Source organism: Hippoglossus stenolepis, chromosome 20 (genome assembly GCF_022539355.2).
Source record: "Hippoglossus stenolepis isolate QCI-W04-F060 chromosome 20, HSTE1.2, whole genome shotgun sequence".
In the NCBI taxonomy this organism is placed as follows: domain Eukaryota; kingdom Metazoa; phylum Chordata; class Actinopteri; order Pleuronectiformes; family Pleuronectidae; genus Hippoglossus; species Hippoglossus stenolepis.
The window spans coordinates 20,226,641-20,245,192 of NC_061502.1; the positions used below are offsets into that span (position 1 = coordinate 20,226,641).

The 18,552-nt window shown below is 46.3% G+C and overlaps 1 protein-coding gene across 6 annotated transcripts in view; it reads right to left on the reverse strand.

Annotated features, from left to right (window-relative positions):
- The window catches only part of col12a1b (collagen, type XII, alpha 1b), a 95,163-nt gene that overhangs the window by 24,233 nt on the left and 52,378 nt on the right, over positions 1-18,552 (reverse strand). For all 6 annotated transcript variants that reach the window (XR_007032291.1, XM_047338168.1, XM_047338167.1 and 3 more), the window contains 18 exons: positions 18,093-18,222; positions 14,928-15,070; positions 12,547-12,676; positions 12,268-12,410; positions 10,599-10,728; positions 10,294-10,413; positions 9,964-10,110; positions 9,609-9,725; positions 7,436-7,588; positions 7,235-7,309; positions 6,426-6,565; positions 6,016-6,139; positions 5,778-5,921; positions 5,399-5,563; positions 5,270-5,308; positions 4,985-5,123; positions 3,975-4,117; positions 2,919-3,028 (listed from right to left, as the gene is read on the reverse strand). Coding sequence is in view for 5 of the 6 variants with exons in the window: in XM_047338168.1 (XP_047194124.1) it covers positions 2,919-3,028; positions 3,975-4,117; positions 4,985-5,123; positions 5,270-5,308; positions 5,399-5,563; positions 5,778-5,921; positions 6,016-6,139; positions 6,426-6,565; positions 7,235-7,309; positions 7,436-7,588; positions 9,609-9,725; positions 9,964-10,110; positions 10,294-10,413; positions 10,599-10,728; positions 12,268-12,410; positions 12,547-12,676; positions 14,928-15,070; positions 18,093-18,222 (2,292 nt within the window). In the remaining variant the exon portion in view is untranslated. The remainder of the gene's footprint in view (positions 1-2,918; positions 3,029-3,974; positions 4,118-4,984; positions 5,124-5,269; positions 5,309-5,398; positions 5,564-5,777; positions 5,922-6,015; positions 6,140-6,425; positions 6,566-7,234; positions 7,310-7,435; positions 7,589-9,608; positions 9,726-9,963; positions 10,111-10,293; positions 10,414-10,598; positions 10,729-12,267; positions 12,411-12,546; positions 12,677-14,927; positions 15,071-18,092; positions 18,223-18,552) is intronic.

The window sequence follows — 18,552 nt, forward strand, 5'->3', positions numbered from 1 at the left end:
TGATATAAATGATATGTTTAAATATGATCCAAAGTGTGTCGCTCAGACTCGACAGGCTGGAAAATCCTCCGACTTTCAGAGGAACCTGATTCACTGTGGATAAGATCAGCTGTTACCTGCCAAAGTAAATTCATTCTCTTCTCAAGATCTTCTTCAGGTTTTAATCTTCACTCAGAATTCTGGTTTTATCAAATATTACATATATTAATTAAATGTTTACAACCATTGTGAATCGTCAAACACTTATACTGATGTTATTTAACAGGTCTGGTGATATTCAACATTTTACATTACACCGGGTTCACGCTCCACTGATTTCTCATGTTTGATGATGAGATGAAGACGTAAACTAACTCGACCAAGTGAAGCTGAGACTCTCTCTCTGGCCTCTGTCTGACACCGACGGTCTGGCTCTGTGTCGTTTTTCAGATTTATCTGTGTGATTTTTTCTCCATCTGATGTGAATCTGTGAATGTGTTTCTCTGTGATGGCTGATGGGTAACACAGAACTCGCAGAGAGGATCCTCCGTCGGGCCACAGAGACGCTCAGACACCAGGTATCCACGTCAGAGCTGTGTGGTGAAGCTCCGCGAGGGGAAAGAGGATTCGTGAAGTCAGGCGTGATGATGCTCACGTCTCCTGGATCTGGCACATTGCAGAGACATCAGCTCGCAGTGAAGCTGCAGTCGGGTTCAAGCTGACTTTATAAATCATGGTTGTTTCTGCAAAGCTCAAAATGTCCCAGTGAGCTGTGAGGTTTGGCAGATCTTTAATCTGACGTTAATTCAAATCTTTGTCCCCGACATCATTCAGCAGTTCATTTATCTTTATCGTTTGGTGGTTTGTCTGTGACTGTGAAAGAAAAAACCTCCAGAGTTAACACGGCAGAGGTTTTAACCCACTGATGTACACGTGTCCAGGCTGCAGCAGTGCTCTTGAGCAACAAACTGAAACCCAGGCAGCAACTGGGGTTTTACTGCCAACTCCGATGGAGGGAGGAGGAGGAATTTCACCCTGAGGGAACAATTTTCCATCACTTTCTCTTTCTCTGTGAAGGTCCGAATCATTTATCACATCTGTCTTTTAAAAACTCCACCAACAAGAATTTTAATTTTGGCCCGACTGGGTGAATCTTAATCCAACCCTGGATTTTAAAAGAAGTTGTTTTTGTGCCGTCTGAAGATAAACCTAAAATTACAGCCTCTGTCTTCGTGCCAGCGGGAGGAAAGAGATAACTTAATAAAGGACAAGGGGAAGAGAAGAAACTGAGGAGTGTTATTATCAGAGGGCAGCTGTCAGCAGGTGATCTGCAGGCAGGTCATAATCACTGAGACTCTCTGCTATTATTACAAATTGCTCATAGTTTAACGCCTCCCTGCAGCAGACGCAGTGCACAGGGGCATGCTGGGAGGTAAAACCACAAGAACTCCCCTGTGGTCGGCTACTAGAGGCCGAGGGGAGAGGGGGGAGGCGGCAGGGGAGATGGATGGAGGTGAGGGAACCTCCTCCCTGCTGCCGCTGCCCTGATGTCATTGTATTTTCCAGGCGAGCGTCCCAGCAGGGACCACAGAGCGTTTTCACCCCTCAGAGGAGCTCAAAGATCGGTTGCAATGTTTGTTCACGGCTGTCCACACGACTTCCACTCAGCGTTACGTCTTCGTGGTGCAATCAGCATCGAACCTCTGGCCTCAGCTGCACTGCGCCAGATAAACTCTCCCACATCAGGCCACAGATTATTTGTTTTGAGACGGAAGGAAAAGAAAGTTTGAGCTTCTAAAGGCTTTCTTTTGAATTGTGTCGTGAAATTCTGACGTTTGATCTCACGACCAAGACTCAAGTCTCATGAAAAAGGTTCAATTCCGATGTGATTGTTGCTTTTTGAGTGAGGATTGGTTCAAGTTGCAGAACATGTTCCACTGTTGCACTTGAAAACAAGTTTGTTATTCAGCTGACGTTCATTCATATAAACCATCATATCGTCAACATATTGATGAAGTAATAGAAACACAAACTACATCCTCCATCACACCTCTACCTCTGGAGGAGGGATCACTGCAGGTCTGTAATATATCCAGATGTTTCTAATATAAAGAAAACTGAGTCTAATGATGTATTTGATCATTATGTTACCTCTAAGATTTAAGGTTTTATTATTGGTAAAACAATAGTGTATTTTGAAAGTCCGTCTATGAGGTGATAAAGTAATGGTGTGTATCTCTGTTTGGGACGGCAGCTTCGTCAAAAGTCAGAATTACTGTCAAACAACATTGTGTGTTTCTGTTTCATTCTGTTTCTGTAAGTTGAGTGAAATCGTTTACAGACTCACACACAGTGACCGAAGAGTCGCTCGTGCACGTGATGTTTCAAAGAGTTCTCTCGAACTTCACGTTTCATCTTGGAATTCTCCAGTTCGAGTGGAAAACGGGGGGGAACATGTCAAGAGCAGAGCGACAGAATCAGCAGCATCAATCTGCGGCTGAATGTTTAAACCGAACCAGCTCCGGTCTATTGATGGTTTTATAACATCCAGAGGACACAGATGTCCTCCCCATCAATTAGAGGGTTTGACCTGAACACAGTCAAAAACAAGAATAATAAAACGCAGCCCCGGCTTGCAGAGCCGGAGCATCATGTGTTTTACAACCTGCCCAGGACCATCTGTTTGTGTGAGCTGACATAACTCCACTGAAACACGTCTGGAGTTGCATGTGAGCAGCTCGGCCTGTAATACACAACATATTTGGAATCTCAGGCATCTGTATGATCCCTGGACGTCCAGCGAGAACAAAGCAAACTCACCAAGAAATTAGAAATGGTATATAATCCAACCATTAAAGACACATCTGACTTTCTGCTGGACTCTGCTCACGTTAAACTGACTTTGGATACTTCTTCTTCTCTGTATCTTTAGGGTTTACCTTGTGGAAGCTCCCGTGGAAGATGCTCTTCACTTGACTGTTGTCGAACGTGACCCTCTGGGTCTCGCCGCGCTCGTCTTTGTTGTAGAAGGACACGGTCTGGCTGGAGGCTGAGCACAGAGAGAAGAGACATTAAAAGAAATGCTGCTTTGCCTAGTTACGTTAGTTCTTGTCTGTGCATCAGAGCTGCTGCTCCTCAGCTTCTCTTTCTGCCCGGAGGACTTTCAGCTTTAATCAAACTTCAACAACTTTTCCTTCGCTGACATCTCATTAATAACCCTTAGTTAAAGTTTTCCCTGATGTGTGCATCAAACCCATAACCTGCAGGTAGAGGCACGTTGGGTTCACCTTCTAGAAACATTGTGGGTTGCATTGTGTAATAAGCTGGAATACATGGAGGCAGAGCAGAGTTGAGTCTCTGACAACAACAAACCATCAACGATAATGTTCCTCTTAAGAAAGTCACCACTGTGAAAAGTGTTCTAACAAAGTCTCTCCTCAAAACGTTGTGTACCTGTTGAAGCTTCCTCCTCGTGTTGTATGATCTGGAACTCACAGCTACACTGCCACTCTTTCAGAAGTCGTGTTTAAATATGGACGAACTGAACGCAGACTGTGGACAGAGAGCTCTGTCCATTTCCAACTCTATCGTTGAGCATAAATGAGTCATAACTCTTTCTGATTTTAATAACACAACTTTTCTTTGAGGATCTGAACCTCGGTGTCGTCCAAGAGTCAACAGCCAGAACAAGGACGGACAGCGGAGTGTTTCTGTCGGAGCCCGGCAGAGGGTCCCGCTGACGGACTGGAACCAAGACTTTACTGGAGCCAGCTGAGCGCGGCGATGACAAAGACTCGGCTCAGTCCTCGACTGAGAGCGAAGCAGCCGGAGGGCACAGCCGGCTCATTACACCCCACTCAGCTTGTTTCAAGATCAGACCTGACACAATGAGGCCCAGCTGCTCCGCGTCCCCTCGCGCACGTCCACGCTGCGTTTTCATGCCAGTGCCGTCTTCTCACCTCACACACATCACAGGAGCGGAGTCGGTCACTTACGGTCGATGGTGACGCCGGTCTCTGGCTGGTGGTCCTTGTTTGACACCTGCCAGATGTCGAAGGCCTCGCTGGGTGAGTCGGGGAGCAGGCGGAACATGAGGATGACGGTGTAGGCGTGGGGGAGTCCCTCAGGGTGGACCTCTCTGTTCAGGAGACAAAAACACAGACATGTTGGACGGATGGTAAAAGAGGAGGGAGGTTTTCTGTGGCTCTGATCGGACGCAAACTCCTCATGGTTCACTGGACACGTATGAAGAGACATTTTAAAAGACAATAGACACAAAAGGAAAGACAGGAGACAAACTGACGGAGAATCGTGATCTAAACTCTAAATCAATAAAAACGAGTTCATATCCAGTATTTAGAACAAACTATAACTGAACGCACAACGATACCGTGGCTCCATCATCGGGTCGCTGCAGCACAGACTGACTCTAAATGACGTCCACCCTTCGTATCCATATCATTATTTACAGCCTATGGTCAGGACATCATGTTCCTTTATACTGAAGTGTATTAAATTATCTAGATTCAATCAGAACTTCTGTTTGAGTTCTGGAGTTCGAGCAAGATGTTTCCCATGTGTCGCTCTGATGTCACTGGGCATGCTGGAGAGTCCACAGTCACAAGTCGAGCTGTTAACAGTGTGGCTGTGCTCTGTCACGACGTGCGGCTCCGTCAGACACACACATCACACCGTAAATCCACTGACCCACTTCGTAAAGAGTCTGAACGCAGCTGTGCAGGACGCGCTCCTCACACCGACGACTCGGACGCGTGTTTAAAAGATTGACGACGACAACAGATCTGCACCATCACTGGGAAACTCCAGTGGAAAGTGCTGGTTGTGTTCAGCTGTGAAAGTGTCACGCAGCGTGTTTAAGTTGTGAGAATTTCATGTAACTGTATCACATAAAAGCAATTAACCCAAGATAAATGAACTACTAATTTAATTTAAAGGTTCTTCTTATGAGTTCATGTAAATCCAAGTGAACCCATGTGAAACTCACGTGGTGGGCTGAGTCAGGAAGGCGTTCTTGTGGAGCCTGTACGCTGGGTAGCTGTTGAAGGAGCCCGACTCCATGGAAACGCCTTTAACGGAACCGTAGGTCTTCTCCGTCAGGTTGAACGCCTCCAGCATCCTGAAGCCTGGAACACAACACATCAGGGGATTTGTGTGTAAATGAGGCGCTCGTCACGTGGAAGTAATCAAACCTTTTATTGCACAGCCACAGATGGAGATTTTAAAAGCACAGCAGGTAATTTAAGTTCTTGATAAATGAGTCATTTCTTACCCGGTGAAGTGAATCCATTCAAGAAGATCAGGGGACAGGCTGTGAAACGAGAATTAAAGAAGATTCAAATTAGTCCATAGAGGCTGAAACATGTTTTTCTTTGGTTCAGTAAAGTTTGTGTAAACTCACAGGACGATGCAGTTTCACAAATGAAGGTAATCAGGTTTTCCTTGATGGTGTCAAAAGCATCGAAGTCGTCTACGACGAAGACGTGTCTGTCGCTGGGTTTGCTGCCGATCTCCTGCAGCTCCACGAAGTCCACGTCGGCGACGCCAATGGCAAAGACGCTGTAACCTGAGGCAACATTCAAAAACTGTCAGAACACAAACCAGCAGAATCCTCGACAGGTTAACAAGCTTGTGTCTCCTGTCACTTCTAATTCTGAGAAGTGAAAACATGTTTCTTCAAGTTCAGTTGTCATGGGAAACGTTTATATAGAGAATCTGTTAAAAAAGGTCAAATGGAATCCAGCTCCGAATCCAGCTCCAGTGACCGTGATGTGCAGTACCTGCGTGCTGCAGCTTGGCGGCGCTCTGCTTCACCTCGTCCTGAGATCGTCCGTCTGTGATGGCGACGACAACCTTGGGGACGTTCCTTCTCATGCCGTTCTCCAGTGAAAAGGCCTTTTCGTAGGTGTGTTTCAGGGCCACTCCTGCTCCACAGAGACGCACAGGAAATCATAGAGAAGCTGCTACGATCCACCAGATACAGCAGCAGGTCTGATGTGTGTGTGCGTGTGATCGAACCTGTCTTTGTGTTTCCTCCTCTGTAGCGAATGTGATGAAGTGACGCCATGGCGATACCTTTGTCTTGGTAAGCGTTCAGCCTGAACTCTGTCTTCGCGCTGTCGCTGAACTGCACAAACGACACCTGTTTGGAAAGTCGCTGACATTAGTGAGACGTCGAGTTTACGGAGCGAGATCACAACTACGATCCTTTCGTCTTCAGCACAAGCAGATGTGCAGCAGGTGAGAGAGTCAACATCTACACCAGCAGTGGATCTTAGTTTATTTATTCCTACAAGGCTCCTTCCTCCCCAGCACGTTTCCACTCAGCTTCACGACTGTGTCTTTAACGTGATGTTTTAATTCTGCAAATAAAACCTAAGCGGCATGATGTCAAAGTGCTTTTGAAGCAAACATTTTAAAATCCAAACCTGCATTCCCGAGGGTCCGATGACATCGAAGGTTCCGATCATGTCGGAGATGAAGTGCCGGACCTTGGTGAAGCTCTCCTCGCCGATGCTCCAGGAGCCGTCGATGAGGAACACCACATCTGCTTTGGCTCCTTTGCAAACTGAGGCAAGAAAACACGTCGTTATGGTTGTTGAACGTCCGGCGCTCAGGCCCCGGGGCAGCGTCACAAGAAACCAGAAAACTGCATCGTGCTGCATAATTATTGTTTGTGAGCCTGGAAGCATTAAAATCAGCTGAGAACGTGCAACAAAACAAAACCATCAGGAGAAACGATGCTTTGTGGCTGCGTGTAGTAATTTCATGGTTTCATAAAAAATTAATTAAAAACATTTGGTCCCCAGAAGAGTGAAACCCAGCTCTCGTTAATGGATTCCTCTCAGACGAACACGAATCGCATAAAAAGCTTTGAATAATCTTTGCCTCATGTGACACAGCGTACGTTCTAATCTTCTCCATCCTTCCTTTTGATTTACACAATATATCGGCCCAAAAATATCATTTGGGCCGTTGTGTCTTCGAAACGGTTCCAGTGGAACATGTGTGGGCTGTTAATTCACTGCTGGTGAGTCAGACGCAGCAGGAGTCAAATCTAACGCCTCGGCCCAAAGCTGAGTCTGAGTGAAAAGTCTCGATCTGTTCAGTCCCGGAGGATCCATGTTCTCATCAGAGGGTTTTCACAGTGAACAACGTCTCTGTGGAACCTGGTGTTTCTGAATGTGGATCTGTAGAGTTCACCTCCACCGATTGGATGGTGGCGTCGCACGCTTACCTGCCCATGCGGGGGGGATGGTGGGCGGAGGTGTCGGGGTTGGTGGGAAAGTTGGAGCTGGAGTCGGCTTCACCACTGCAGGAAAAACACCAGAGGCATCATCGTATTTGTAATAAATACAGAACAACAGTGAACAGGTTGTATGAAGGATCAGGATCAGCCCCGATAGATGAGATAACTGTTGTTCTGTGAATCACTCACGTGTCTTCTCCTTGGCGCTGACGCCTGGGCCCTCCAGGTTCGGCGTCTGGACGAACACGGTGGCGGTGTACAGAGCGTCGGGTGAGAGTCCGTCGAAGCAGTACTGAGGCAGGCCGGCGGGGATGGTGATCTCATGCTGTCCTTTGCTGGAGGCTGCAGAGGAAATACACGTGTTCACTTCACCAGTCGTCAGGATGAGATTTAAAATCAGGACCAAGACGTATTCGTCATCGTCCTGAATAAAGTTATTATTTGAAATCACAGGATCGGATCACAGACGGTAAATAAAGATGGTCGACATGACTTATCTTTCAATAGGTTTTCAAAAACCGCACGTTCTAGAAAACCTGATGTTTTGGTAAAGAATCGTGAAGCTAAACCGACACCGACACCTCCTGATGAATTTATTTGTCTATTTATTGATATGGGACGAGTCAGTTGGAGCGATCACAGGGAAACACTGACTCGTCTGTGACCGGAGCCACAGACTGAAATCAGGACGACACTGACGTCTGGAAACTCTCGGCCTGTCGACCACACCCTGAACATTTCGTTGTTTCTGAATCATCATAAAAGATTAATGGAGGTGGTGAAAACTGAGATATTTACTCGTTTCGTGTTTCTCCTGGAGTTTCACACGACTGTTGATCACTAACAGTGACTCAGAGATCGCTTCCCCAGGTGTTTACACATCTGGCCTGGGATCTTAGAAAACCTCTGCCTGTGTCGCAGCGTCGCAATCGATTAAAAATAATCATTTTAAACATAAAAAGACAGAGAAACTTTGGAGGACCTGCAGCCTGATGAAACTGTTTTGTTGCTGAACAACAGAACTGTTGCTTGAATCTCAAACCTCTTTGTCAACATGTCTGTGATGAACGAAGCCGACGTCTGACCCTTCCAGTGAAGTGTTTACGACTCTGCGTGGCTGGGCAGTGATATATTCATAATAAGGTTTCCTATTTACACTGAGCTCCGGTCAGCACAAACAAACAAAGCCTGTTTATTGCAGAGACAGCTGCACGATGAAGACACGTATCAGCGCGGACGACTTTAAACAAGACGGGCTTCGTCATCTTCTTCCCAATGACAGAATCCAGCAGCTCTGGTGATGCAACGCGTTCGGACTGATCTCTGTAATATCAACACGTTACGCTGGAGGTGACTTCATGTGAACTGTTCCGGGAAACACACACACACACAGTCAGATGGATTCCAGAACAGTGGCCCTCGTTCATCAGAATATTAGATACACACAGATTTGAGCAGTGAGCGATGTTGACAAGAAACACTCCAGAGGGATATTAGACGATTCTGCGTCTTGAGAGCCCGGCGGCCACACGTTCGTCTCCAACCAGCGTTTTTTAAAATATGATGGAGAGATCAGTGGAGGCTGGAGCTCGATGTTTTCCCACTCACTCGTCTGTTTGCATTTCCACCTCAGAACAAACAGTCGACGGAGACCTGAGAGCATCGTGGAGCGTTTCCGATCCTCGCGGTTAAACCCGTCGTCTGTCTCACGCTAAAAGACCCACATTTGTTCTGGCATCTTGTCTTAATGACAACCATACAGATGTTAAACTATCCATGCTCGTTTCCTGGGTTTTCCTGTTGTCTAACCGCAGACCCGTGTCCAGGTGTGAATCTGAACCAGATGGGAATCAAAGACCCTGCAGTAATCGAAGAGAATGTTATCTTCTCTGACATTTAAGCTTGGTGGTCGGCCGCTTTCAATCCCGGCCAAACCCTGCGTCCTGCTTGGAGTAATAATCACATGAAGGAGGCCTGGAAACAAACAGGCTCCGAGGGGGAGAAAGAAAAAAGTCTAGACGTGATCTGACGTCAGCGACACGCTCTGCTCAGCAGCAGATGACCTCATCTGGAGATTCACACACGTGTTGGGAGTCTTATCGCACATGTGACCGCACACATCAGGATGCTGTGGTGGAGGAGCACCCCGCCGGCCCCAGGGACACACGCCAACCTGACGCCTCAGAGGGGAATTCCCCGATCAATTATAACTAACGAGAAATCGATTTGAGTTTCAATCAATTAGTCGTTTTCACCATTGCAGTGTTGCAGTTTTAACCCACACATCATCAGAGCTGAATCAACAACTTGAATTCTTCTGCGTGGAGACATTGCAGTTCATGAAAAGATGAAGGAGACTCACGGTCCACAGGGTTGAGCTTGATGCGGTACGACGTGGCCGCCCTGTGAGCAGTCCACTTGATGCAGAACTTGTCGTGATCGACGCCGAAGGTCTCGATGTTGGTCACGTTCAGGTAAACTGGGGAGGACAGAGGTTTACAGGTGAAGCTGGAACTGAAGTACAGTGAACTTGAGTGGGATCATCTCCACGGTAACGTGTTGTAACGTCTCAGTAGTAAACCAGAGTATTATTATTGAGAACAAGTCCCACAGAGATGTCAAGTGATTTGAGGACTAGGTCTCTGAATGCAGATCACAGATTAGAGATTCATTATCTTTAGACTTGAGGCTCTTGTGTAGTTCATCTCAGTACGTACGTGTCGTTCCCGGTCCAGTGAGCGGGCCGCTCAGACCGCCGGTGTACTGAGCGATCACTTTGACGTCGTAGGTGGTTCCAGGCTGCAGGTTGTGCAGAGTGTAAGAGGACACGTCGCCCACAAATAAATCCACAAACTGGTTGGTCCCTGTGAACAAGACGAAGTTAAATCACTGCAGTTGTTCAACCAAAGAAAAAAACCAAAATTGTAACGAGCAAATAACCTCAATACACATCTTTCGACCTTCTTTTTAAAGTTTAAAGCCTTTATTTGAAGACATAGTTTTTCTTTGAGCTCAGACACGAGCAGCACCAGTGTTCGTCAGCTCACCTTGAGGAGCGTAGATCAGTTTGTAACCGTGGACAGGAGCTGCCACTGGGTCCCAGGACACCCTGAAGCGGGTGTACCACTCATCTGAGACACGAAGGTTCCTGGGGCTCAGGAGGCCGACTGCGACAGAGAGAACACACGTCAACGCAAAGAGTTTGTCTCAGACACAAAACAACACAATCGCTTCTTCAGCAAACTTTTCCTGATCCTCGGATGCTGTTGCTTTAGGAGAGAAGTGAGTCTGTGACATTAAAACTAAACTCAAACCACTTTTGTTCAGTCCGATAGGAACACGAGCCCCTCACCTGTACGTCCGGGTCCGTTGAGCGACCCCCCGGGCCCCTCGCCGTAGATGGCCTCCACGGTGATGTTGTACGGGGTGTCTGGTTGCAGATTCTGCAGCATGGCGTTGTTTCTGTTTCCAGGAACCACAGTCTGAGGATGAAAACACCGCAGCGTCAGACGTCTCCAGACACCGGAGCGCCATTTTATACCATAATGACCCTATTTACATTCAGAGGTTATCCACAGAAACACAAGCTCCAGAAACATGTTGTGACAGCACTTTGACTTTCTGCTCTTCCCTTACACATGCTAATAATCAGCTGGGGGGACACGTCCTCCATGTGTTTCACACACATCCGCTCACTGACACATCGGATGTTCCACACATCCACATCTCATCTTATCTAAATTATGTTTCTGTGCATGAATCCGTCTATTTGAACCTCCTGAAATGTGACTGAATGAAAAGTGAGTGTGGCTGAAGGGTCCATCCAGGATCTGTCTTTAAACCTTCATGGGGCCACTATGGTTGTTGTGAGTTTACATCAGGTTTCAACAAGTTCAACTTCAGACTGTTAAACACTGGAAACATCAAGTTATCTCTCAGACGACAAACAGTAGGAACATGTGCAGTGAAACATCTTTGCTTTGATTCTCAAGCAGCTGCAACATCCTGTGAGCTGCTGATTCCAGACAAGCTCACACATCCAGGTGGTTGTCTGCTGAGCGGAGCCACGTCTCACCGCTTCCTCGATGTGATCAGCGCAGGAAGAGACACACACAGAAACTAGTTGTGCGGTCTGCTTGTGGTTGTTGGATTAGCTGTGTTTGGGTTGCGACCGGTTGTTGACCCAGCTGATTTCAGGGTCTCCTCCATCTTGGCTCGTGATGAAAAGCACAGCCAACGAGAGCCAAGTGGGGTCAACTTGTTGTTGCTATTGAAATTCTCCACGCTGCAGATCTCCTTCGCCACAGGACGTCTCCTCGCTCGCACAGATTGGAACTTGTTCATTCACATATTTGTTGTCTAACCTAATCTGCACCTAATCTGCACTCTAATAGACAGGAAGGAATTATTTTTCAGAAACTTGCACTTCCTCTGGATTATCGACTAAAACCTTGCAGATGCTCTTTTTTAAATAATGATCTGTTACTGGTTTTCAAGTCATTCCCCGCTCTGGAGAAATCCTTTCATCACCCTCCGCTGCCGACAGCTGACTCATGGCGAGCAGGTGCTTCGCTAACAAGCGGAGGGGAAGCGCAGCTGGGCCGTCTCCGCCCGCCACCGCGGCTCCAACTCGTTATTTAGGACCATTAATAACGTTATTATGGCCCAAATTGCACTGTTTGTTTAACTGAGCCTGTAATTATTCTCACTAATCGGTGATTTATAACCTGAAGGAGCCAAAGGAATCCAGAGATGTGACTTCACTGCATAGTTTGAGCTGAACGTCACGGTGAACGCAGATCGGAGAGAGTGTATCGAGAGTTTATCTGAGACCTTTATCAAAACAAGAAATAATAATGACCTGAAAACTCTCTCTCACGACGGCTAAAATGTAAAAGATCAAAAGATGTGAGGGAAAAGCTTGAGGTTCGGATTTTTATAAAGAATCCCATTTAAAGTTATCGAAACCGGTTTAAATACTTCAGCTTGTCATTAGACTAGATTAGACTGAATGTACTTACAAACTCGGTGATGGGGTCTCCGGTCAGGGGAGCGTAGGCGATCCTGTACTGCCTCACCGGCCCCTCTGCGTGGTCCCAGCCGATGGTCAGGGTGCTGGTGGTGGCATCGAACACACGCATGTTCCTGGGACCGCCGCGTGGCACTGCAACGACAACATGTCAGATTATGTAGAAATCAATTGGACAAGTTGTAGTGTTTTTTTTTACAGGTTCAGGAAGCAGAGGATCATGGGTAATATCCAGGGTGCTTTCTGTATAAACTGTCGTCGGTGAACTTACGTGTTTTGCCGTTGTCGCTCACCGGGGATCCCTCTCCGTCGGCGTACAACGGGGAGACGCTGACTGAGTAGGGAGTGTCTGGGATCAGGTTGTCCAGGAAGGCGTTGTTAATATTTCCTGAAACCAGAACCTTTCACAGAGAAACAAAAAACCCACAAAGGGTCAAAGAACATACAGACACAATGGTCGTGACAGCCACAGTGCGGAGGCGTCTCCTTTTCAAATGTGCCTCCTCATGCATTACACAGAGATCTGGCTTTGATAATGTACATAATGACCTCACTGCTCATCCCATATCCAGTGATCTCCTGCTGCCAAAGTTTCCCTCAAACACTAACACAGGCACCGGGGGTTGATGCCAAACAAATCCTTCATTCAGTAAGTGGACTGACGGATAAACAGTTCCTGCTAAGACGCGGCTGGAGAGTGCGGCGCTCTGTCATCGGCTCAGGCAGGGAGATGACTGCGGAGCGTCTCCTGTCACTGGGATTATCACAGCGACGCTTTGTGGGCCATGAAAACCAGGGTCATGACATCACTGGGATGGAACCCGCTGGTCGAGCTCCAATCGAATCCTCATCAAGTGATTTAGTTTTGGTTAGAAAGAAAATATCTGACAGTTTTGGAGCCAAATGTCAAAGAAGCATTTTCCCCTCCTGTCGTGAGGTTAAATCCGGAATCATCACAGGAGGAGGATCAACGCACTGGTTACGTTGGGTTTGGGTGGGAGGAGCCAAATGGGGCCAGTTCTTCAGAATAATAAAAAAAAAATACCAGAGGTTTGTTTGCACACAGACTTGAAACTGGAGATTGAGACATAAACTCCTTAGGAGAATGTTTACTGACGTTATAAAGTGAGAAGTTGAGTCATTTTCTCATGAACTTCTATAGAAACTACCAGTGGAGTCGCCCCCTGCTGGTCAGAGAGAGAAGACAGGTCCACGTCCACGTAATTTAAAGGCGCCGTGGTTTTTTAATGCCTTAAAAACATTATCTTCCCACGCTAACGTTACCTAGTTATTCCAAATGACCATGAAGGCTTTTAATCTGTCAATCTTGTGATAGAAATGTGGGAACGCGTGGCAGTGGAAACCCGTCTTCTTTGTGCTCTTCTGTCCTATGCCTGATGTTTAACTCTCTCCTGCTGCCGTGACTGAGTGGAAGTGAATCCCTGCAGGTTCCACGGGTGTAATGTTCGATTGTCCACGTACTTTCGGCTACTTTGGGGTTTTTCTTTGTTTTTCTTATTTTGCATTCTCGGGTCAACCCAGTGAAGTTTAACCAATGGAATATCAGCCGAGTCGGTCTTTATACGACTGTGTTTATCGTTGTGTCTCTGCTAAACCAACTTCCTCTCAACTGAATCAGAGGAAGTTGAAACGAATGAAAAGCAGAAGAACGACAGAAACTGTGAAACCCTGTTAGACGATCACAGTCATCGCGACAGCCCCGTGACCCCAGAAGACTTCAACCCCCTCCTGATGTCAGTCAGATGTGTACGCTGTGCCATTGTTCCAAACATCAGTCAGAGTTCAGAATCTTCGTGGGGAGAATAAAACCCTCTTTTCTCTCCCTGCATTCCAGACATTTGCACCAGAGCATGAAATCAGAGCTGATGGAGAGATACAAAAAACTGACAAGTCATGATTTCCACATTACCATAATTACTGCTGTGCAAACATCTGTGCAGCATCAAAACCAACACTGAGGGAAACAAATAGGTCCAACCAACTGGGACCACCTGTTGTTTTCACGGAATAAACTGAGTGAAACCAGTGAACGCTACGACCACACTTTGATTTCACTTTATTTATATCATATTTTATATTATGTATAGTCTACAATCAGTATATACAGATGTTTTTCAAAGTGGAAAAAGAAAATACAAAGGTCCTGGTTATGGAATCAAGCACCAAGTGTCGGCCAACAAGTTTAAAGTGTTAAGCCTGAAACCTTGAGTCATTTGTTTATTGAGTAGATTTCAAAACTTGAATAGATTACACAGTATTAATACAAATCATTAGTTGTAGTTCTATCTGCTCTGAAATCTTCTTTATCTTGAAACAAGCAGCTCAATCAGCTGGAGGGATGAAATTATTCCCCATTTGACTTATCTCAAGAATTTCCTCGAGGCACGAAATGTCCGACAAGTTGATTCACAACCAAAAAAAGTCATTATCTGATCCCACAAGCAGATTTGATAAGAGTTTAAAAATAAAACAACATGTCAGAGTGTGTTGTTTTGTACCTCCACAGTCTTTGCTCTGATCCTTTTCCCTCCTGAGCAGAGACGGGATCTCAGGAGGAACCCACCTGCCCCTGAGGCCAACAGCGCTGCTAATGACAGTTTGAGTTTGAAGCGCCTGGAGAGAGTTACTCACCGACCCCGTGGATCGGGTTCCGCTCAGGGAGGTGTAAGCCACGCGGTACTGCTGAACCTGGCCTGAGGCGGGCTCCCAGCGCACGTTCAGGCTGTTGGGGGTGGGGTTGTACACCTGGATGTTCCTGGGTGGCGTGCGTGGGACTGCAAAGGTCACAGAGGTGAAGAGAGAGGGAAGTGAGGAAGCAGGGAGAGTTGACATTTTTCACTCGGCAGCAAAACATCTGAGCGAAGGGCTCGTTCCCAGTGTGTCCCAGTTCAGCAGCTGGGACAGTTAAAGCTGCTGATGTTAAAAAGTGTCGGTTTAGGTTTTTGCATTTCTTTAAAAGTTGGATAATTTGAAGATAAATTCTTCCAACTTTTCAGAAATCCAGTGAAATTTAAATAGTTTTGCAGACCTCAGATTTATGTCTGTTTGTTTGTGTGTCTGCAGGAACTGATTTCCATGAAACTGTGAAAGGACGGGACATGACTGGATGTACAGGGAGGGATCCAAGAATATTCACTTTCTTTCACAATACATATATTTAATTTTTCCAAAGCATAAATCCTGGATGTTGATGAAAACAATCTGGCATATTTAGAGAAGTGACATCTATGTGTTTAATGCTGTGTTTTTGCTCGGTATTTTTATCGAGAAATAAAAAACTGACAGAGAATTTAATCGTCATTTCTGTTTTTACAAAATCTATGAATCTGAAACCTCCTGCAGGGACGAGTCGTTTTTTTTTGTGTCTATGTGCAGAGAGAAGTAGCAGAGTTCTGAGTTTATGCAAAAGCCCTAAACTTTCCTTTTAAACCGAACCAGATGTGCACATCCCCCTGGAGCTCTACTCAATTAAAAAACACTAAAAAGACGTAAAAGGTAGCCTCGTCCTCAGGAGGGAAAAAACCCTCCAGAGCAGAAACCTTCCTCCAAACGTTGTGTAACCACTTTAAAACATCATCATTCAAACCTCCAGAGCACAGAGGACAGCGTCCGTCGGGAGGTTTCACTGTTTTCATCCAGGAACAGGACGAGAGATGATGTCATCCTGCTCTAATCTTCTGTTATTAATCGTTTTACAGCAGCGACTGAGTTTATTCCTCCGTTTGGACTCAAGTGTTGTTTTTGTCCAAACTAAATGTGACAAATTCCCCCAGGGATGGAAACAGTAAAGCTGGACTGAGCTGGTGATAATAAAAGATGATTAACGTCGCACAGAGACTCGTATTCACTGACAGACGGAGGCGCACAGAGGAACACGCCAGATGGTTACATGTTCAAGTCTCGCCGCACCTCACACATGTGACGTTACACTAAACTCTGCTGCAACCATTTCAAACCAATGTCTGTTCTGGTTTTCAATAAAATCTCATTCCTGCTGCTAAACAAAAAAGAGACAAACCGAATCAAGACCCTGAGAAAAGCTCAGTTTCCTCAGGAACTGTTGAGATGATGAAATATTTCACTAAACCTCAAACCTGAGCCAAACCTTTACCCTCAAACCAGAACCACCAGTTCAACCAACAAGAAGAACCACACCGCAGCAGGTTGTTCTGTGACTGGCCGGTGGATCGCTGGATGACGCCAGGTCGCGTTGAGCCAAGTTGAGCCAGGTTCAACTTTATATTCCCTGAGCTTTTCTTTTCTTATTTCGCTCTGTGTCAGCATTTTGCTGCGCTGCTGCAATCCTGTTCTGGTTGAGCAGGATTAGAGGTTTGTGTTTTTCCATGCAGTGGTAAAGTCAGTCGAAACCTCGGATGGCTTCTGAGTGTAAAGCTACAAGCTCATGTTCACATGCTTTCAAATGGAGTTGATCAGAATCTCCCTGTCTGCGTCCTGCCAGTCAAACGGTGTCATGTGTTGTTGAGCAGCTTGTGAGAAGAGGGACAGTGCTGCAGTAACATGAAGAAAGAGTGGAGGACGTGGAAGCGCCACGTCTTCGCTGTGTCTATGAATAACTTTTGGTTCACATGCACCTCTGCATGCGAGATTCTGCAAAAATAAAGAATGTGCTAAAAAATTTCTGGATCTGCCGCCAATTGTAACGACCTCTTTCTTATTTCATGTCCCATTGTTCCAACGAGTCTGGTGGAAACCTGCCCAGTAGTTTGTGTGTAATGCTGCTGACGATCAGACGAACCAGCAGACGAGTGAAAACACGACCTCCTTGGCGAAGGTAATAACTTCTTCATAAACTGTCCACAAACATCCCTGTGGCACAGCACATCACATCTGGACCACAGCAGCCTCCCAACTGTCGTGACAAGAAGTCAAAACGTTCTGTTGGGCCGCTGGAGGTTTCAGTGGAATCGCTTTGTGCCTCACTCAAGAGTTTTCCAATTACTAAAAAAATGGCAGGATGCATTTCTGCTGACTGAGCGTGGCAGTGTGGGCAGAAACAAAACCAACACACACAGAAGCAACCGGAGCCTGAACAGTTCTCCAGACATAAGTGAGCCCGGCTCCTCATCCAAGCTCCTCCTCTGCCAACAGGAGCTTTTAAGGTCCACATTATCTGTCTTTTTATTTCATGCCATCAATCACTTTGAAAACAGCTCCTCACTTCTCCTTTGTTCCGTGAACTCATCTGTGGGGGGTTCAGAGCCTTTTAAAGATTCAGGGCTTTTGGCTGATGACAGTGGTTTTTCCACTGGTTCACCTGGGAGCTGGTGTTTGTCGGTTGCTTCTGATTTCTGAGAGTCGGACTCGGGTTCACGTCAGGACAGTGATGAACATTTGTCTTGGTTACATTAGTGCAGACGGATTAACCCGGTTGGTATGTCCCTGTTTATCTCAGCGAAGGAATGACGGCTCTGTTTCTCATCACCCTGAGCTGCTGGACAGTGGCTCGGTGACCTTTGACCCTCTCCAGCTGGAGGAGATGGTTAAGTCTTGGACGAGGGAAGCTCATCATCAGAGGTCATCTCTTGTTATATCAAGCTGTCCTCTCTCACCTTTAGTACCTTCAATACCTGTTAAAGGCCTCTGTTGTATAGATATATATATATACATGACTGGAGGTCTCATTCAGCAGTGGGACCTGTTTTATATGAGCTGTTTTCTGTGGTTCTTGTTCGTCTTGTTCGTCACGAGGATCAGAAACTAAACCTGGGGGGGTTCTTCAGCTGCAGTGTGAGGAATGCGAGTGTCGGGTGAACGCTGACGTCTGAGGAGACTCACGAGTCTTTCCGTTGTCGGACTGACGCAGACCTTCTCCCTCTGGGTACACTGGCACCACGGTCACAGTGTAGGGCGTGTCCGACAGCAGGTTCCTCAGCACGGTGTTGGTGGTGCCGCCCGACACCTGCTCCTGCTCACACACACAAACACAACTTCAAATGATGCAAACACAACGGTGCAGCTTCTAGTCTTTCAATCACGGACGTGTGCAGGACTGTAAAATCGACATAGTGCAAAATAATGCAGCTTGAAATCTGTTATTGTTTTTTAATTTATAATAAAGTGTAAAGACAAAAGCTTCATTAGATCTAAAACATGAATTTGTGAATAAAGTGATCTGAAGCAGTTGAATGTGTTTTTTTGTCGAGTGAATGTGCAGCAGGAGTTTTCTGCACATCAGAAAGAAACATGAATATTGTTGTTTTCACGCATGAAATACAGAAACGTCTGATGAGCTGGG